Genomic DNA, 21491 nt, shown 5'->3' with positions numbered 1-21491 from the left:
TCATGTAAATTGTCAATATTTACAAAGTATACCCCAAAGCACTTTTCCAAAATATATTTACCAGAATATAGGCCAACATATTTCAAAAACAAATTTTGTTTATAATAAACAGGTTAAAATGTAGCTTATTGGCATCAAAATTATAGTCAAGTTTATTTCACTCGCAATCCTTTGGTAAAGCACACTCAATGGCACTCCGCATACATCTGATAAGCTCGTATAAAATACAATATCACTAGAAATATCTTCTTCAAATTTTTTTTCCTCTCAGGCATAAAAATGCTTATGTTAAAAACCATTCAAACAATAAATTCACTCAACCCACGCTCAAGTTCCATGTAATATGAGTTCATTTGGATTATAGAGTACTATGTGTTATTAATCTAGAAAATAACCAATTTCACTTAGCCACAATTGTCTGAGCAACGTGTCTACGACTAAGGGTATCTGCGATGAAACTCTCCACCATTTCCTTATCAGTCTATAATAAAATATGAAATAAATTATTATAATTATAATTGCATAACTCTAAAATTTACCAATCTAATATCTAACATATCAAAGAGAAATCTGCTCAAACCTGATTTATGAACCCATTTTCAACAAGCTCGCTGGAAAGCAGAGTGGCCGTATCTTGAAGAGAAACTTCGCAGGTTAATTGTCGGTTCATTTTATCATCCATCCTGAGCAAAAGTGTTAGCTAAGCAATGGAAATGAATAAATTTTCCTCTTTAAACAGGGATTATTGGAAATTACCATAAGGTTTTGGGTTTCATCTTGGGGCTTAATGTTACACATTATATCGATAATTCTACGGGTCTCTTGATCAGTTGGCTCTGGCGATGCTGATTTCACAGATTCAACCACTTCGGGAGAAGAGGCTCTTGTGCGAGCAGCAGCGGAAGAAGGAGCCGTAAATGCTGTTAAGGGATATATACCATTTCTGACATCTTCCAAAAACTTTTCTAACTCTAGTTTTGGACAATCGCTGCGTTTTAGTTTTACTCCTGGTCGGCCGTCTTTATGAATGATTTCAGCTACAAAATCATCCTGTTCGAAACCAGATTGAAACGCTTCGTCAGTCAACTGATCCGGTTGATAAGCTATTGATAAAAAAATTACTTTGTTAAAATTTAATCCACATCGACAGTAACTTAAGTTTTGTTATTTTAACATACAGGTAATGTGAACTATTACATGGGCAGCTAGTAGCTTTAAGGAATGAACTTCAAAAATGACTGAATGGAAGAGTAAACCTTTGGCAGTTGGACGTTCAATAGGAGATAGTCTCAAACATTGACGAATAAAATCCTGAAAATTATAGAATTAAATTGCCATAAAAGTGTTAAACAGGATATTAGGAACATTAACCTTTTGCAAAGAATTTTCCAGAGACTCAATTGTTTTTTCTATAACATCCTGGGTGATTTGAGTTCCAGATTCACCATTACCAGGAATTTCAAGGGCTGCCATCTAAAAAAAATTTTAAATATTACAATCAGATCCTTTTTTAAACATCATATAAGGGTTCGTGACTTTTTATAACAGGGAATAGTAAAAATGTACTTGGTACATAGATAAAGGCCAACTGAAAAAACCTTTTTTTAATTAAATTTGTATGAAAGAATTTTGGCTGAGCGATAATGGGAATTCTTACTTCAAGCGCACACATGCCAAAGGAGTAAATATCAACAGCAGGTGTGACCATGGAAACTGTAAAGTCGAGTTTCAGAACCATTTTGTTCGCAATATAACAGCGCAAAAATTAAAAATGGTAAAAAGTAGCTCTTACATGATTTGTTTCCAAATTCTGGAGCAATAAAATGGACATTAGTAATGTCCTCTCGAAAAGTTTTAACATGTCTATGAATAGCATCTGGTGCCACTGTTAATAGCCAAAATGAATTAAATAAGGCCAATCAGAATTTAAAAATGGACTACTCACCAGAGCCAATTTTAACTAGACCATTGTGTTGAATAAAAATCGTATCACAGGTTAAGTTACCATGCACCACTGGTGGTGAACAGCTGTGCAAATAGCTAAGGGCGGACAATATCTGAGTGCACCAACGTTTCCAAGCCTGTAAAATTTTGTAAATTACATAATGTCAACTATTGACTTAGGACTGATAATATACCTGCAATGGTAATTTTATGACATTTCTTTTGGTTTTCTTCAAAAACTGTTTCAAAGAACCACTGGACATATATTCAGTAATAAAAATAACTCTTGGTTTTTCAGTGTTATCTATCCAATACTTGTGAAATTTTACAATATTGGGGTATTCTAATTGAGTGAGATTGTCAAACACTTGTCTAATCTTTTCTTCTTGCGACTTGAAGTTTTTTCTCTCAGAAAATTTAACTTCATTCCATACAACTTCTACTCCTTCTTCAGTATCCATTGCCAAGTAAGCCACATCAATTCCTGGAATGTCACGTTGCTGAACCTAAAATCAAATATCAAGTAGAATCATAGATTTATTTTGAAAAATGATAGAGCATTAAATTTTCGCGATATCAGTACCTCTTCTCTTCTCTTGAGCCAACGTCCACAAGGGCTCTCTTCCAAAATATCGCAGTCATCTTCAGAATCTTCACCCCCACTTTCTCTAGGCACTTTGGATTTTTGTTCACTACTCTTTACGTCAGGCATGGTTTTCGTTTAATGCAAAACCTATTTCTACTAACATACTACTTTGGCTATTAATTTAAATGAGCTGTCATTGCTGGGTGACTTTTGAAAATGGGAATAAGCACTTCCGACCCGCCCGTGAACAATAGAACACTCACCGCGGTGGAATGTCTTCGATGCGGCCAGAAAATTGCCAAGGCTTAGCTTAAATATGCGTAGTTCGTCTTCCCGTACTTAATGTAATTTAATAAAAATTTTGAAAAATATTTTATTTGAATTTTTACTGACGATTCTCTCATTCAAATACCCTTTCAATAGAAAATTATTACTTCAACTGCGTCAAAATGATTTCAGAAACGTCATTACTCGAGCGTTAGTTTCTACACATTCACCAAGACGCATTCAGTACAAAAATTAACCAATGTCAAAACTATTTTTATTGCCATCTGGTGGAAAATAAAATTATTAACTATGTAATTTTGGAGTGTGTGGTGCGAAGACCCCGCTGTCATAGGCACCAAATAAATATCTTTCTTATTTTGAAAAAAAAAAATTCCCATTGACCCCCGCCCCGCCCATAGAAATCGGATAACAAACTAGCTTACAGGTTTACAGGTTTATTGGTAGCCGTAGTTATACACCCTTTTATAACAGAGCGGCTCCGACACAGGGCCGGAGCACAGCCTACCATTTTAGCGTTTTAAAGTTACGAAAATTATAACAACATTTAAAACTATAACGTCCTCATACCATAAACACTCTACAAACGCAAAACAATAAAAAATAAAATACAAATATAAGTCGTATTAAAAGTCTTATTAGTCTTATTAGTCTTAGTAGCCTTATTAGGCGGCTCAACTTCTTTTCCTTTACACATCTCCGCCACCCTTACTTCAAGTTGACCAATGTCTTTTATAACTTAATTCCTATCATCCCTAGCATCCTCTGACAAAAACAAGAAACGTAAAAAGGGTCAGTGCAATTTATCGCGGCGCCATTGCTCCCTGGCATTGTGCCATTCCAACAAGATACATTTAACTCCTACAGGGTTCCAATCAGTGCGCCCAAAGCCAACCATATCTTTGAGAGACGAGCCAAACCATTCAGCCCTCCAGTCATTACTCGTGGTACTCTTACTCACAGCAGGACACTCCGCCAAAACATGTTCAATATCTTCATAATACCACCCGCACAAAGGACATTCAGGTGAGCAGTCTGTCAGCTGACTCTGACGCCCCGCTGTCAACAGTGACCCAGATCGCGCCTGGAACAGCAAACTGCTGCTCTTTGTTCCGTCATAAAACATCTCCGGAGCTGGTTTTTCCTTAGCCGAGTATTGTCGTAGTATGTCTTTGCTCAGCACTCTAGCCTTCCAAGCACATTCAGACGCCTTTTTTACCTCGTTCTCCACTATGTTGATCCACTGTATATACGTTTCAGCCGTTCCTCTGTTTGTACCAGCCCCATGCGAACGATCCAGACGCTCCACAGCTTTTGTCCACTCCGTGCGAATCCCGTTTTTTCGTATATAGAGGAACATTTTCTTTACTAGCCTTCTCTCAGGGAGAAATTTAAGTCTTCCCAAATACTTCAATTTACTCTTAGCTTCCCTATCACGAAACAGGCTCCATCCCATTTCGCCTTGGATCGCAGCATCTGCTGCCATTGGACCCGCATTTAGGAGTGTTTTACCAACATCCCGCTGAGCTCTATCCAATACCTCTAGAGTTTTGGGTGAATAACAGATTACCTCGTTCGCAAAAGTCAAGGCTGGGACAGCCACAGTTTTCCAAATGATACGACCTATTGCATATGGGTTATAGGACTCCCTTGCTGAGGTGCACACACCCCAACGAAACCTTTGCGCCGAGGTATGCCCATTTCATCTAGTCTTTTCCGTAAAAAGTCTCTCGATACACTGTCATACGCCTTCTGAAGGTCCAGGAAAGCCACCTTAAGAGGAATTGATCTAGATCTTGAAATTTCAAGCAGGTGGCAGATAACAAACAGATGAGCCCTCTGTATTGTTTCTTTAACTATATATTGTTAACTTAACTAGCAATTAGTCTAGTAATAAATAGACGATAGTTAACAGTATGACTTGCTTTTGGTCGCCGCTTCGGCAAGTGCCGTGATCTCCTTCAGAGTACATGTAGTCCGAGAGTCACAAACAATATCCCAGGAGAGTGGCGTCACCTAGTGACGACGACTTGTACTAACAATACATCTTTCCCCTTAAGACACATACAAGCAACGTTACAATTTCACTTAGTGGTTTCGTTTAACAATATTAAATACTTTGCTAGAAAGATATATATTTAGAAAAATAACTAATTATGCCTTTAACACTTTTTTAACTTTTTTTTAAAGAATATTACTAACACTTAATGTTTATATAACCTGAGATCTAAGAAATTGTTCAATCTCTTATTTAATTACAGGTTAAGTTTCATAGGTGGTCTTACGACTCTTTTGGGTCTCCTTGGAGAATTCCCAGACATGGCCTCACGACTTGTAGACGCTCTTGGTGTTTCTGCTAACGCTCTAGGTTGCACCTTTGCAGACTTATCTTTTGGACTTTTGTTTCGATTCTCTTCTATAACGCGTGTACGAACACTAGGGTCACTTAACACAGGAGTTTTGTTATTTACCGTCACTTGCCTGTTGGCCTTATGTACTTGGAGTTTAGTTGGTTTAGAAATAGGCGACTCTGGTACCGATTCTCTAGTTTGTAGTAGTTGGTGGCGATTACGTCGTAATATGGCTCCATCTTCCGTCTCCACGCGATATGATCTAGGTGCGACTTCGTTCAGTACTGTAGCCTGTCTCTTCCATTCTCCTTGGTCTCGAATTCTCACCGGATCACCTGCTTTTAACTTTGGTAACTCCTTCCCTTTAGACGTTTGCTTTTGCTTCTTTGGTGTTGAGGACTTGAAGCTTCGTATATCAGGAAGTCTTGTCTTAATGTTTCGGCCCATTAGCAGCTGTGCTGGTGATAGACCTCCGTCCAACGGTGTACTTCTGTAACTCATTAGGCCCAATTCGAAGTCTTCTTTCGATTCTATCGCTTTCTTCAACAAACGCTTTGCGATCTGTACCCCTTTTTCTGAAAGTCCATTAGATCGCGGATAACGGGGACTTGAAAGCGTTATATCAAACCCGTAGACCATACTGAAATCTTTGAACTCTTCGGAGTTAAACGGTACGTTGTCGGAGAGCACTTCTTTGGGTATGCCATGTCGAGCAAATATTCTTTTGAGGCTCTTGATGACTGGTCCCGCTGCTATCGAACTCATGGCTTCGACTTCAATGTAATTGGAATACGCATCAATGACTACTAGGTAATCCTTCCCGTGTAGACTAAAGAGATCCGTTCCTAAACGTTTCCATGGTTCTTTGGGGGTCACTCTCATAATTAGAGGTTCATAAGGCTGGTTATAACGATACTTGTTGCATGTTGAACAACTCTTGCACTTATTTTCTATATCAACATTGATGTTGGGCCAAAAGACAGACTGCCTTGCGCGTCTTCGACATTTCTCGATTCCGAGATGACCGTCATGTATCACATCGAGTATTTTCTTTCGGCACCTGCTCGGTACTGCAATCCTCGATCCTTTTAAAATCAACCCTTTGACTTCGGTTAACTCGGAGTTGATTGTAGTGTACGACGAAGTGATTTTATCGTTGGAGTTCCAACCGTTTCGTAGCTGAACTTTTATTTGTTTAAGAATCGGATCATTAGCCGTTTCTTCTTGTAAAACTGACAACTTGTTTTTACTCACGGGCAGTGCTTTTACAACTGCATTCACATGAATCTGAACCTCTTCGTGTAGGTTCTTTTCTGACGCCATGGCTGGCAAGCTGGCTCTGGACAAAGCATCCGCAATGATCAACTCTTTACCCGGCGTGAACTGTAGAGTATATTGATATTTCATTAACTTTAGGAAAAGTCGTTGCAACCGGGGTGGAACATCCGAAATTATTCGTTTTGACATAGCTAACAGTGGCTTATGATCCGTCTCTAATACGAAGTCGGTTCCATAGATGTAGTTATGAAAACGCTGACAACCGTACACAAGCCCTAGACTCTCTTTTTCGATTTGGGAGTACCTTGTCTCCGCTTCTGTGAGCGTTCTTGACGCGTATGCCACTGGTTTCCAGCCTTTGTCGTGCCTCTGTAACAACACCGAACCAATCCCATTTTGAGACGCATCCGTTGAAACTTTGGTCAGTTTTCCTGGATCGTAAAATTGCAGAAGTGGTTGGCTAGTAAGAATGTTTTTAATGTAATTCCACTCGTTATCGTGTTCCTTTTGCCACGTAGGTTCAACGTCTTTTCGTAAATAGCTTCTTAGGTGATAAGTATGCGCCGATAAATTGGGTATAAATTTCCCAACAAAATTCACCACACCTAAGGTACGTTGTACATCGGCTCTAGTCTTTGGGTTTGCCATTTTGACAATCGCCTCCACTTTGTTTGGATCTGGTCGCGCCCCGTCTTTGGAGATGATTTCTCCCATGTATAGCAGCTCTGTAGCTCTGAAAATACATTTGCTTGGATTCAGCGTAGCCTTAGCTTTTTCTAAGCGGCTTAGAGCAGTATGCAGATTTTTGTCGTGACTCTCAACTGTGGCACCCCATACTATGACATCATCGTGTAAAGGTCGAACACACTGAACTGCATCGAAAATCTGGCTGAATATCTTGAAGAAAATTTCAGGTGCGCACGAGACACCAAATGGCAAGACCAAAAAACAAAACCGCCCCCAAGGAGTATTGAAAGTTGTCAGCAACTGGCTACTCGGATTCAGCGGTATTTGATAAAAACCTGAAGCGGCGTCAAGCTTTGAAAAGTATACGGCTCCCGCCAGTTCAGCCTCAATATCTTCCTTCGTAGGTATCTGGAAGTGTTCCCTCCTTATGGTAGCATTAAGCTCCTGGGGGTCCAAACACAACCTCAGTCTTCCATTTTTCTTCTCAATTATAACTAATGGGCTTACCCAATCAGTTGGTTCGTCCACCTTCCTTATGATATTTTGTCTCTCTAGACGGTTAAGCTCTTCTTTAAGACGCTCGTGTAGTGCATAGGGAACTCGTCTTGGTGGTATGACCACCGGTATCGCTGTCTCTTTGAGCGTAATGTTACACGGCGTCTCCAAACGTCCTATTCCCTTGAATACTTTCGGGTATTGAGTGAGTAAGTCTTCACTAAACTTTTCATCTCCCTTTGATGAAACTTCAACTTCTTTGACTATTTCTATAGTCTTGTGGTTTTCACTGGTAATATATCCATTTCGAGTAAAGTTCCTTTCCAAAAATCCAAAAGCTTCGCTAGATCGTAGCCCTAATATTGGCCTCTCGCCTGCATCAGTCAAGACGAATTTGGTTGTCAATTGTTTTGACCCAATAACTATGGTTAACACTGTTATCCCATGTGAATTTATTTTCGATCCCCCGTAAGCTTTAAGCGAAACGCCTTTCTCTATTTCAGGCTTAGGTCTCAAACTATTATAGACGTCTAATGGTAAGCAGTTTACTTGCGCTCCCGAATCAATTTTCATATTGACCACTTTAGAGAGTACCTTTACTGGTATTACCCAATCTCGTGAATCTTTAGCTTCTTTAACTTGAATCACATCGATGATGAAATCGTTATCGCTGTCTTCATTGTCTTCACTGTCGTATTGAACCATTTCAACTTTCTTTTTGCTTTTGCAAACTCTTGCCCAGTGATTTTTACCTTTGCATTTGTGACAAATGTCGCCATATGCGGGACAACCATTCCCCTTATGACTTCCGCCACATCGGAAACAATTTGTGACATTCCCACTTTTCGGTCGAACCTGTTTTCCATTAGCTTTTGATAGAGTGGCATTCTTACTTCGCTCTCTCGCTTGCGACTGATTGTTTCTTCGGTTCTTAGTAACTGCTTCTACTAGAGGCTCCGATGATGTATTTTTACGAACGTCTTGGGCTGTAGCGGCGCCTTGGTCCGTCCACGTTTGTACATGTACTGCCAACCTTTCTGCCGCTCGGCAAAGTGCTACCGCTCGATCAAGGCTTAAATCTTCTTCGGCTAAGAGTTTCTTTCTCATTGACGACGAAACTCCAGCCACGATTTGATCCCGTATCATTGACTCTTCAATGACCCCGAAATTGCAAGATTGCACTTTTTTTTTGAGCAACACCACAAATTCGTCAATAGTTTTACCCTCTGATTGCATCAAATTTCGAAAAATCCAACGCTCGTACGATTCATGCTTCTTGGGCGAACAATATGCTTTGAATTTTGCAACCACATTGTTAAATGTTTTAGGATCCTCTTGCGAAAACGTAAAGGTATTAAAGACATCAATAGCATGTTCTCCAGCGACATTTAATAGCAATGCTATTTTCGGTTTATCGCTTCTTGCCTTCGGTATAGACGTAGCCTGTTCGTATATTTCAAATCGCTGAAAGAAAATGGCCCACGCCGCAGCATCGTTGCCCGAGAACGATAACGCTGGAGGCAATCTCAATCCATCCATTGGAAAAACCATAAATATTTACTTGAGCGTGGAGTATAAAACTTCTGGCACCATGTATTGTTTCTTTAACTATATATTGTTAACTTAACTAGCAATTAGTCTAGTAATAAATAGACGATAGTTAACAGTATGACTTGCTTTTGGTCGCCGCTTCGGCAAGTGCCGTGATCTCCTTCAGAGTACATGTAGTCCGAGAGTCACAAACAATATCCCAGGAGAGTGGCGTCACCTAGTGACGACGACTTGTACTAACAATACACCCTCACTGAGTAAGTCATTGTCTTCCAAGGTCTCACTCAAACGGTCCTTTAAAATCAAGGCAAAAAGTTTGTACAACACCGAAGTGACTGCAATCGGCCTATAGGAGTCCATTTCCGTAGGATCCTTTCCTTTCCCTTTGAATATTAGAGACACCTTTGCTGTATGCCACGAGATAGGAACAACGCCATTATCGAGGATATCGTTAAAAATCATACACAGAGCAGAGTCATATTTATAATTCACTGATGACCAAATTCGCGAAAAGTATTAATATCGTTCCGAATTACAACCTACTTTCTAAAATCTCATTCTGCTTTCTAATACGAGCGTTGACAATGCAAACATTACCTAGACGAGCAGATGTTCGATTATCTACATGGCGCATTAAAAATATTATTTTTGAATGTTATAAAGCAATAAACGTTTTTTCAAGACGATTTTATATTACATTTAAGTTCATATAAACGGGACAATTTGTATGTTGAATATTTCTTATATCATTTGGTAGTTTGATTCGCTCGAGTTCTACATGTCGAAAAGTCTCATCGGTGTCGTGTTTTCTTTTCAAAGCATTGATACTGATCTTTTGGATTTATTCCTTACGGCAATATGAACTTAAATTGAAGTGACCCATATTATTCCGACTTTCCTATCATTTTGTCTCACACAACCTTCACAATAGCATCATTTTCAAGCGATTTATTGCAAAAATAACAAGAGTTAGCTAGGTGGTAAATTTTAAACGCGGTTACATAAAGAGCGGCGGATGCGTTTTAAGTCAACGAAGGCGCAAAATTGTAAGACGCGTTTCAGGTACAACGTTAAAACCGCGATTACGACACAACGATTGCTCGTATGTAAAATGTTCATAGAACATTTTTGGTAGGAAATAGCCGGACCCTAATGTTCATACTTGGGTTTATAGCCGTACATACAATACTAACGTAGATATTCGCGATAAACCATTACTGTGCACCGGTTTCCCGCATAACCATTGCTCGTAAAACAACTATTTCTAACAGTAACCTGTGAAAAGATATGTTTTTGTTTGAGTAATTACTCCTAAAATATTTAATTACGGAATTTTGAACCATTCTTCATTTTTTATTTAAAAAAACTAGCTTTCTATGATTTGAAAGAAACGCGTTTTCTAGTGCGTTCTTAGCGATTGGAAATTATGGTAAAAAGAAAACTATTTCTAACACTAACCTGTGAAAAGATATGTTTTCTTTTGAGTATGTACTCTTACACGATTTGATTACACAGTTTTGAGCCATTCTTCAACTTTAATTAAACTTTAAAGATTTAAAAAAAAACCGCGTTAGCGTCGAGCTAAAGTCGGCCATTTAATTTCAGGCGAAAAGCCGCGAAATAGAGTGTTAGTTCACCCACGGCCCACTGCGCATGCGCTCGCGTTCTCTCACCCACGGCCAACTTTGATTTCTCGCGCATCTCTCGCGCTACAGCGGCCATCTCATTCGTTGACGTTCCTGTGTTAACCTATGAGCAAAAGATGTGTATGACGTCAGCGCCCCTAGCGGATTATTATTTTTAGTATAGTTTTTACATTGGGGACAATATAACCACCGAGCGTGGCGCTGAACTCCTACACATTATAGTACAGTTTATAGGGGGAAAATCCTTGCTCGCGGAATTTCGACCAATGTGTTGGCCGTAGTAGCGCGAACAGCGCGTGATCAAAGTTGGCCGTGTCTCGCCCCATAGCGGCCCGCTCAAAGAATTTCAAATCCATGTATTGGCGCGAATCAAAAGTTTAGCGATTAGTGTCATCGTCGTCCGCCGGGAGCGCTTCGTCCCAACCCTAAAAACGCGTCTTTTTACAACCGATTTAACATCATACTCTATGGTTGGAAACTCAACAACTGATGAGTACGTGCTGCTAAAAAGTACCTAAATATTCTTAAAGCTAATTTTTTTCATTTTTATTTTGTAATTGAAAGTTATATTTCCATTTATAACTTAAAACATTAGGTTATAATTCAGTTTTTTTCAAATTGTTTAGCAAGAAAGTTAACCCTAGTTAGTTTTATTTACAACTTTTACCTTGTCTTGTAGCTATTTTTCCATACATATAACCAGAAATACATGAATTTCTGATATAACTATATAATTTTCATTATCTTCTAAAGAAAATAAAATGTTTATTTAGGTGGAATTTGTTCATTTTTATTATAAACATGTTCTAAGATTTACATTGTTTGAAACCCTTTTAAGAATAAGTTCCAACATATTTATATGGTTTCGAATTTCATTTATCAATAAGTCAATGAATTCACTAGATTATACAAACTATTGAAACGTAATAATACAGTTTACAGGTAATTAGAAATTAAATAATTTTTATTCAACAATTTAGTTACCCTTACTTAACTAGATTAAAATGCTTTTGCGTTCCTTATTGCAAATCTAAAAAAAGTGATGAAATTCTGTGAGAAAGATGGCTGAAAATCATATCACATCACGTGATAATTACAAAATAAATGACACATCAGCATCAAGTGTAGTATGCAGTTTACACTTTAGTGACACAGATAAAGGTACAAAATTCATCTTTAACAGACAATTGTGGGGCTTGACATTTTCAAAGAACCTGTAAACAATTTGGTTATAAATGCACTGGCGTCTCTAGACCCTTGGGGGTGGGATATACTGACCTGAAATTAAAAATTAGTAGTCCCTCAAAAATGTAAATAATGTTTAGTCATTTTCTTGCCTCTTAAAAATCAGACAGAGGTGGTTTAAAATATCCAAAGCAGAAGTTTGTTTGATTATCTAAATTGTTTTGACCTTCATAGAGGGAGCGATTCCATATTTACGAGAAACTGCTGGAATTTGTAACAATTTGCCGAAGCTTTCTAAATGTCCTCTTTTACAGTGTGATTGCAATGACACTCATGCTTCAACTTCTGCAAAATTTATCTGTGACAAAATAATTCCACCTTTAGTTGATAATATAACACAGTTAAATTTCAGCTTGTTACGAGAAACTTAAAGAACTTAGTTTTAAGCCTCAAACGATAAAGTTTCTCCAAATGTGAAACGTCCAATACAACATTTACGGCAGTCATTCCTGGAAACAGATAAATAATAACTTTGTTTAAACTTCTCCATATTATGGATTGTAAATATTTAAATAATAACTTACTTTCCATTTCCCAGTTATTAAAATATTTGCTATTGGCTTAGCTACAAGCGTTAATTGTGATTATCCAAGCAGCAGTGCTGTTCCAGGCTAAAATGAAAAGGTATTTTTCCCCCTTTCCAAAACGTATTTTTGAAGGGTGAAACGTACTTTACGTAGTCTATGGTGCGTTGAGAGCGCCATCTACTGACTTCAAATTAAAAAGCGCGCGAATTTTTAAAAAATGTAGCGCGAAAATTCAAAACATAAATTTATAATAGAAACACGCTACAGTTTATGTTTAAAGCAAGAAAAAAGGAGGATATATTTAGGGCATTTCAATGGTTTACTACTCTTTGCGAGAGTTTCATATTTCAATATTTCATTATTTATATACGAACATTTTCAAAATGTATTAAAAACCATATATATATATATTAAAAAATTGTATTTTAGCACTGCAAAAATGAAAACGTACTTAATACGCTTAAAAAATTCCAAAACGTATTTTGGTACTTCAAATTTCAAAACGTACTAAAAAAGTACAATTGTACCGTCCGGAACAGCACTGCCAAGCAGTCTTTTTCATCGACGTGTTGTCAACTGTAACAGCTGACTCAGTAGCGAGAGCATCTGACATCTGGTGATTTTAAAATATTATTTTCGGCGGGAAAAACAAACGTAAAATTTTTTAAAAAGTGATTAAAACGTATAAAAAGAGTTGATTTACCTTTCATTTCCTTGAAAATGCCTATTAATTCTTAATCTTTTTCATAATAAATCAAAAAACAACATATCTCCGTAGGATTCAATGTTAAAGAGGGGTCAGATTATAGCGCTCCAGCCTACGTAGCGGCCACAAATGGCATTCTCTATTTTGGGCTGATTGAGCGGGCCGCTATGGGGCGAGAGAACGCGAGCGCATGCGCAGTGGGCCGTGGTTCACCCATGGCCAACTTCGCGCGCTCACTACGCTCGCACCAGGCGGCCTACCCAAAAGATCAAAAATAGCGAAATTCGTTCTTTGCCGCTACGGAGGCGCTGGAGCCACCTCCGGACCTAACTATTAGCATAGAATCGAATGGAACGATTATGGTTTTTCGTTACTTTAAGGAATTTATTGAAAACTATTCGATATATTCGTCGATGTCAGAGGTATAATAAACCTTTTTCCATGATTTACAACCCTTTTCAAAATTTTCTAATTCCTTTTTCCCGCCGAGATCGACTATTTCCAAAAGTGCCACCGCTCAGGCGCCAGTGAAAATCACGTGTTTAGAATGGAATGTAAACAAACCGACATGTGGAATTTTTCATCAAACGTTTTGGTTTGGATTTTAAACTATTTGATGGCAAGTAGATAAACAATTAAAATGATATTTAAAGTGATGCAACTAAAATTTTAGTGTAATGAGCATAAAAAATACTTTTATTTTTATGAAATAATTTGTTTGACGTAAAAATTAATAATTTAATTTTTTCATTAAATTTTAGAGACATATATAGTTGGAATAATAGTGATAATGAACGAAAACATGAATGAACATTGGTAAAAAAGTATGAATACTGGTAGATTTGAATGAACACTGGTAAATATGATTATATGAATACCCTAAGTTAAAGAGTGGATGCCGCCCACCATCAGCTGACCCGGGTGGGCAAACTAATAAAAAATCTGTTGGGCCCATGTGATTTCCTATTGTTTGAAATAAAATTCACCATCCTATGTTAAAGAGTGGCCACCGCCCACCCTCATGAAATCAACTTTTTTTCCGGTAACTCTCCCTTTAAGGGGGTTGGTCGGAGGGGGCGGAAATTAACGGCACTGCGTGCGCGTTAAAGAGTTCTATCGAATGAGACCAACTGTTTTTTTCCGGTTACTCTCACTTTAATAAGAAAGTGCCACACTTATTTATTACTTCTGACCATACACGGTTTCGATAAGAAAGTGCCACACTTATTTATTACTTCTGACCATACACGGTTTCGATAAGAAAGTGCCACACTTATTTATTACTTCTGACCATACACGGTTTCGATAAGAAAGTGCCACACTTATTTATTACTTCTGACCATACACGGTTTCGATAAGAAAGTGCCACACTTATTTATTACTTCTGACCATACACGGTTTCGATAAGAAAGTGCCACACTTATTTATTACTTCTGACCATACACGGTTTCCATAAGAAAGTGCCACACTTATTTATTACTTCTGACCATACACGGTTTCGATAAGAAAGTGCCACACTTATTTATTACTTCTGACCATACACGGTTTCGATAAGAAAGTGCCACACTTATTTATTACTTCTGACCATACATGGTTTCGATAAGAAAGTGCCACACTTATTTAATACTTCTGACCATACACGGTTTCGATAAGAAAGTGCCACACTTATTTATTACTTCTGACCATACACGGTTTCCATAAGAAAGTGCCACACTTATTTATTACTTCTGACCATACACGGTTTCGATAAGAAAGTGCCACACTTATTTATTACTTCTGACCATACACGGTTTCGATAAGAAAGTGCCACACTTATTTATTACTTCTGACCATACACGGTTTCCATAAGAAAGTGCCACACTTATTTATTACTTCTGACCATACACGGTTTCGATAAGAAAGTGCCACACTTATTTATTACTTCTGACCATACACGGTTTCGATAAGAAAGTGCCACACTTATTTATTACTTCTGACCATACACGGTTTCGATAAGAAAGTGCCACACTTATTTATTACTTCTGACCATACACGGTTTCCATAAGAAAGTGCCACACTTATTTATTACTTCTGACCATACACGGTTTCGATAAGAAAGTGCCACACTTATTTATTACTTCTGACCATACACGGTTTCGATAAGAAAGTGCCACCCTTATTTATTACTTCTGACCATACACGGTTTCCATAAGAAAGTGCCACACTTATTTATTACTTCTGACCATACACGGTTTCCATAAGAAAGTGCCACACTTATTACTTCTGACCATACACGGTTTCGATAAGAAAGTGACACACTTATTACTTCTGACCATACACGGTTTCGATAAGAAAGTGACACACTTATTTATTACTTCTGACCATAAACGGTTTCGATAAGAAAGTGCCACATTTATTACTTCTGACCAAACACGGTTTCGATAAGAAAGTGCCACACTTATTACTTCTGACCAAACACGGTTTCGATAAGAAAGTGCCACACTTATTATTATTATATAATATTCTATGCTCTCTGCTGCAATGTCTAACGGATCTATCTCTCCTGCCTTTACGGGCACTACTAGTTAACAATCTACTTGTACCGCTATAGAAAGTGCCACACTTATTTATTACTTCTGACCATACACGGTTTCGATAAGAAAGTGCCTCACTTCTTACTTTTGACCAAACACGGTTTCGATAAGAAAGTGCCACACTTATTATCCCCAGTCCGACCCGCAGACCGCACCGTCAGCGGGGGCTCGCGATTCAGGGGCGAGGGAGAAAATTGACGGGCGAAAAAGCCTATGTTATACGAAAAGAGAACGGAATATGGTTGTCCGCAAATCCCCAGCCCGACCCGCAGACCGCACCGTCAGCGGGGCTTCGCGATTCAGGGGCGAGGGAGAAAATTGACGGGCGAAAAAGCCTATGTGATACGAAAAGAGAACGGAATACGGCTGTCCGCAAATCCTCAGTCCGATCCGCAGACTGCACCGTCAGCGGCGCGCTCTCCTGCCTTTACGGGCACTACTAATTTACAATCTACTTGTCCCGCTTTTGAGTAAACGCAAAATTTCGTCCCGCCCCCAATGGAAGAAAAAAACTGTTCAACCGTAAAATTTCAAGCCAATGATTATTGAAGACGGCGTGGCTAGGTTGGTAGACCGTGGTATTATTTAAAGATTGCGCGGCGAGCGGCTGTCTGTGTTCGAGCAGCGACCAGGCCAGCAATTTAAATTATATTAATAAATTATTTTTCGCAGCTCCATCTACCGTGTCATCGCTTTTCCACAATAAACACACAAACAACAACACTTAACGACAATCCGTCCATAGCAATAGTCCCACTTCGATATATATATCTCGATGTGGAACTAAAAACGGTAACTGTCATGGCGGCCACTATTAACACTACAGCTGTGATGTAACAAGTTTTCAAAATCGTATCAGAGGACAAGTCTCTATTGTCGTCTGATACGATTTTGAAAACTTGTAACGTCACAGCTGTAGTGTTAATAGTGGCCGCCATGACAGTTACCGTTTTTTATCAATAGGCAAATTACAAATTACAATGGTGACGTCGCAGGGTTTCAGACGACAACACTCTATTGCAACCATCATAACAGACAGTTTTTAATTGGCTAACACCATATTGTTCCATTTTGAAAGCAGGAGAAAGTCACTTATAAACACATAACGTTAAAAAGTATTGTGGACCTTTTAATCATGGAAAAAGTCTTTCTTTACTAATATATATAATACACTTCAACATCAGTGTTATAAAAACCATTTTACAAATTCCACCCCTAAATTTTTCATTCCACTTGTTTACTAAGAGCATGTACACATTTAATGTAAATATACTTCCTTCTTCATATAAAAGAAATTGTCCGAAATAATTACACAACACTGAAAGAAATGGCGGCGCAAAAAACTTTCCCACCAACAAATAAGTTTTTTTTATTATAATTCATCTGTTATTAAGTTAATTTTTCTTTCCGTTTAGTTTCCATTTGCAATGGGCGTTGTTTGTAAAATATGTGATTCGGGAGATTCAACAATTGGGGATTCATCATACATGGTACCGTGAGATATTGTTTGATGCAACATGACACCAAGCACTCCTCCTCTATTTGCCATAGCCATACGAATATTGCGTTCTTGTTCAAATAAATCATCAAGCTTCAACCACTTAAAAAGTAAATTTTTCGTTAAAATTGTTATATAACTTTGTAACTGAAAAGTGAAGACCAATACATACCTGTCTTACTCTCTCCATGTCAATTTCTGCTCTGACTAATTTTTCCCAACAGTAATGACGAGTACATTTCTTCCTTGCTTGTCGACAATATTCTCCAGTGCTCTCAAAAACATTTTGTACTAAAGGACATCCACACACTTCGTCATCGTTTACCTAAAGGGTGAAAAAGATTAGAATTGTATACGCATATTTGGTAATCAAATTATAAAAATTATTATACTTTTGGCTCTTTGGAGTGCTCTGGGCAGAGTATCCGCAAACGCTTGCAATAAGTATTTTGTTGAGGATTATAGAAGTCACAAAACATGTTGTTACCCTCAATCCTTGTTTTAAAAATTGAGCCAAATGATGTTTGACTCTCATACTAAAAGAAAAACAATTTAGGTAAATGTAGTTAGCATTGTAGTTAAAAATTGCACATTGCAAGATTTATTGAATAAAACTGCCAATACTGAATTTACATGATTTTTTTCCAGTTATTTAAGACTGATTAAGTTATTTTCAAATACGTGATAGATGGTGGAGCTAACTTTGATCTAGTTAACGTCAGTACATGGTTGGCGAGTAAAATTTTCTCCCCTCCCCTCCCCCACTGCAGCAGTATTGGTGAAAATAAAAATTGGTTCCGAAACTGAATTTTGCCATATTGGTAAAAAAAAATCTGTATCGGTATTGGAATCTGTTAAATTACAATATTGGCCAACACTACAATATACCTTATTGAAGCATTTTTCCAAATGTCTCATAGCAAGCCTGGAGGGAACTTCATGACCACAGGTGACACAATAAATACTAAGCTCAGCTTCATCGACTTCATCATTGTTCTATAATTATAATTACAGAATTATAATGAAAAAATTATATGATAAACATAGAGACATACTTCCTGATCTGAATCAACAAGAGGAGTCTTCTTGGCTCTCTGAATAAGAGCTTCTAAATCTTGTTGTCTCTTCTCCAAATCCATTAGCATTTGTTTAGCTTGGAACTGTTGCTGCCTGATTAACTCCACTGACGCCCGATTATTTTCATCCGCATAGCACTGAGTGCTTTGCCACTGCTGGATACGATGTGGAAGAATTTCGTAAATGCGGCTGTAAATAAAATTTGTCAGACCCATCACAAATACCTAAGTGAGCTAAATTTACTTGGTGGCAAGTTTGAGGCCGCATTCATCGCTGCAGTATTTTGAATTGTTGCGCACCGCTTTCACGCAACTTGGTCCATAGCACTGACGTGGTGCTTCCTCTTCCTTTTTTTCCACCCACTTTTCATGTTCTCTCCGCTTTCGGTGGCCACTTCGGCGTCTGCGGTGTTCAGCTTCTTTGGCTTTCCAACTACTGCTATTTCTTTTTTTGTACTTTCTTTTCCTTTCTGGCTAGACAAGAGAAAGAACTCAAATTGCGTTTGAATTTCACATTACGTGATTCCATAATATATTTGTTTATACCTTTTTCTTGGATTTTTTATGCTTCACTTTTGAAATAGTTTTGGCTCTTTTAGGTTCATAATCTTCATCATTATCGGAAGATTGGCTTTGGGTCTAGAATATAAGTGATTTTTTAAGAAAATTTTTATCTAATTGAATCTCAGAGGCCATGGTAATTACTTTCTTTGAAACAGGTTGATACGAAGGGTCACCACTTTCGAACTCCTCAAAATCCATATCATCCTCGTAATCTTCATCATTGCCTTTTGAACTTTGCTCTTTAGGTTTCTTTCCTAAAACTAAACCCTGCGTGGAAGACCCAGTACCGATAAATGTAAGAATTTTTATTCTGAATAATTAAAGATGGGGGCTGTTTTATTTCTTTTGGATGTGCTATATTCGAATATGTTATTATGTAAGATAAACAATGTTTTTGATAGAAGTGTTTTATTTATCTTCAACGTGCCAGTGCATAATGTAATAATGTGTTTTGGAACTAAACAGAAACCAAAAAATGAAACAAAAAAAATGTGTTTTGATATTTACCGTTGAATCACTGGTTGACTGAATGTCATGATAACGAACGTGTATCTTTGCCTACAGACAAAAATCAACATAAACGAATTACACCCCCACAATAAAAACAAATAAAAATTCCCTCTTAAAAGCCTACACCGCTTTCTACTTAGTAGAAGCACAGGAATAGCCCTAATAGCAAGAACAAGGAGCAGAAATGTTTAGGTGTTTAGTTATGAAAGGGGGCAAAAACAAAATGTACTTCTCAAATTAAAGGTATCAAAGGTATTTAAAGCATAAAGTAGGCCAACTTACAAAATTTAAACACTGTCTTTGCCTACATTTCTGGCGAATCTTATTTGGCCCTCCAAACTTTCTCATATCCTTAATTTTGAAGAAAACAATTAAAATTTAATAATTAAATATGTAAATTAAATTTACTTTGCAAAAGTCGCATCGGCCACAATCTTCTGTTCTATAACAGGCCTTACATTCTCCACACCTTCTTGTAGACTTTTTAGAATTATCCTATGAATAAACTAATTAATTAAAATACACACTTATGTGAATAGTCACCATGTTATATGAACCTTTGCACTCTCTGAAGATTGCTTCTTTCTTTTCTTAGATTCTTTTTGTTTTTCTTTCGGTTCTTTTTTTTGTTTCTCTTTAAATTTAATAGAGAGTGAGGGATCCCTTTCTAAAGATAATTTTAAACTTTTTTAGTTTTTTGGTATAAAAGAAAATTGCAGATGGATTAGTATTTACCCCGACACATAAGGCAAAAGAACTGTTGTATGTTTTTTGCATATTCTTCTGTGATACTTATACAATCACCATGATACCATTCGTTACAATTGTCACAACCACTGCAATATAGATATATTTTTAAGTTCCTATACATCACCAGCATTATAATATAGTTAAAATACATCATAAAACGGTTGGTTTCTTTCGTGCGACAAATACAGTAAGCGGATAGATCACTATCTTCATCCTCATCTTCTCCACCGGAATTGTCATTTTTTCCTGACTCATTGTACTTGTTTGGCTTACAATAACTGCGAATATCACTTAGATTTTGACGTAATTCTCCTTGACGTACTATGTTTGATTTGTTAGCATCCTGCTCCCCTGATACGCTAGTTGTATATCCAACATCAGGGCTAGTGAAACCAATATCAGAATCCAAGTCCTCACTCTAATTAAAGGAAAACAGCTTATAATACCATATTTAAACCAAATCGGATAGAGCCTATGAGGCTCATGGTATGATAATTTGAATTATTGAAAGTTGCTATTCCTAACTGAACTTAGCACCAAAATCCAAGGCCTAATATAAAATTATAATAGATATTAAAACTATAATATTGGCATTACTTTCGAAGAAAAGTAGTTTGAGCTTGGATCCATTTCAATAATAATATAATTCAATATAAAAATTATTTATTATTTAATAAAAAAAAATCACAATTTAAAGCAAAGGGAAAACACTAAAAAGCGCGAAACGACAGCGTCGATAACAGCGTTGCCAGAATCAATATGAAAAAGCGGGGACCACACCAGTACACAAGCCCAATAAAATTAATGACGTTTTCCAGAATGCTGGAAAGCTGCTCCAACACTGTTCTCAACTTTCTCTAAGTATCATGGTCTAAGCAAGTAATTTTTACGGGTAATAACTCCGAGGCTTCGATACCAGAAGTAATAATCAGCGAGGCTAATACCCAAGGCACGTCCACCCTAAGCCCAAGTCATCTATAATCTATTGACTTTAATTCCGGTGGCCGGGTTAGATTGCGTAGGAGGGTGTTGGAAGCCCTACGCAGTATTTTTACCAACCTTGACGCGAGTCACCAAGCTCCCTAAACTTACTATTAAGTATTAACGCTCTACAAGGAGCAGCGAAGTTTCGCCGTTGAAATATATAGCATCATATCATCACATTTATGTACATGATGTTGTAAACCTGATTGAAACTTTTGTTTCATTTTTGTAAAAC

The 21491-nt window shown here is 37.6% G+C and overlaps 2 protein-coding genes and 1 long non-coding RNA gene across 3 annotated transcripts; all 3 read right to left on the bottom strand.

Moving 5' to 3' along the window:
• Nucleotides 1–125: 125 nt before the first annotated feature.
• Nucleotides 126–3040, bottom strand: Madm (MLF1-adaptor molecule). The gene is made up of 10 exons (XM_090154494.1): nucleotides 2528–3040; nucleotides 2139–2450; nucleotides 1946–2081; nucleotides 1793–1885; nucleotides 1658–1713; nucleotides 1372–1473; nucleotides 1179–1311; nucleotides 757–1103; nucleotides 581–700; nucleotides 126–481 (listed from the first exon to the last, which is right to left on the bottom strand). Exons 1-10 carry the CDS (start codon nucleotides 2654–2656, stop codon nucleotides 401–403), a joined length of 1509 nt encoding a protein of 502 aa, XP_090010620.1. The 5' UTR covers nucleotides 2657–3040; the 3' UTR covers nucleotides 126–400.
• Nucleotides 3041–11607: 8567 nt separating this feature from the next.
• On the bottom strand, nucleotides 11608–12653 carry LOC149934963 (uncharacterized). The gene is made up of 3 exons (XR_016472253.1): nucleotides 12593–12653; nucleotides 11921–12517; nucleotides 11608–11853 (listed from the first exon to the last, which is right to left on the bottom strand). It is a non-coding gene; the product is annotated as an uncharacterized LOC149934963 (long non-coding RNA).
• A 4390-nt stretch (nucleotides 12654–17043) lies between these two features.
• LOC149934962 (CXXC-type zinc finger protein 1-like) lies at nucleotides 17044–20995 on the bottom strand. The gene is made up of 15 exons (XM_090153078.1): nucleotides 20870–20995; nucleotides 20422–20690; nucleotides 20258–20358; nucleotides 20080–20189; nucleotides 19931–20017; nucleotides 19805–19873; nucleotides 19520–19570; nucleotides 19154–19279; nucleotides 18995–19087; nucleotides 18693–18922; nucleotides 18428–18638; nucleotides 18261–18368; nucleotides 17765–17908; nucleotides 17545–17697; nucleotides 17044–17474 (listed from the first exon to the last, which is right to left on the bottom strand). The coding sequence occupies exons 1-15, from the start codon at nucleotides 20900–20902 to the stop codon at nucleotides 17286–17288; spliced, it is 1974 nt and encodes a 657-aa protein (XP_090009204.1). The 5' UTR covers nucleotides 20903–20995; the 3' UTR covers nucleotides 17044–17285.
• Nucleotides 20996–21491: the final 496 nt, after the last annotated feature.

The sequence above is a fragment of the Leiobunum rupestre genome, chromosome 7 (assembly GCF_980474605.1).
Source record: "Leiobunum rupestre chromosome 7, qqLeiRupe1.1.hap1, whole genome shotgun sequence".
In the NCBI taxonomy this organism is placed as follows: Eukaryota; Metazoa; Arthropoda; class Arachnida; order Opiliones; family Sclerosomatidae; genus Leiobunum; species Leiobunum rupestre.
Note: the sequence above shows the minus strand (reverse complement) of the source record. Positions and strands in the feature narration are given on the sequence as shown.

Coding starts and splice junctions, on each gene's coding strand:
- Madm (XM_090154494.1), bottom strand. CDS start 2,656: ATGCCTGACGTAAAGAGTAGTGAACAAAAATCCAAAGTGCCTAGAGAA. Junction 1,714..1,792: donor AGAATTTGGAAACAAATCAT/GTAAGAGCTACT, acceptor TCGACTTTACAG/TTTCCATGGTCACACCTGCT. Junction 1,474..1,657: donor TTGGCATGTGTGCGCTTGAA/GTAAGAATTCCC, acceptor AATTTTTTTTAG/ATGGCAGCCCTTGAAATTCC.
- LOC149934962 (XM_090153078.1), bottom strand. CDS start 20,902: ATGGATCCAAGCTCAAACTACTTTTCTTCGAAA. Junction 19,088..19,153: donor ATCAACCTGTTTCAAAGAAA/GTAATTACCATG, acceptor CTTATATTCTAG/ACCCAAAGCCAATCTTCCGA. Junction 17,475..17,544: donor ACATGGAGAGAGTAAGACAG/GTATGTATTGGT, acceptor TTACTTTTTAAG/TGGTTGAAGCTTGATGATTT.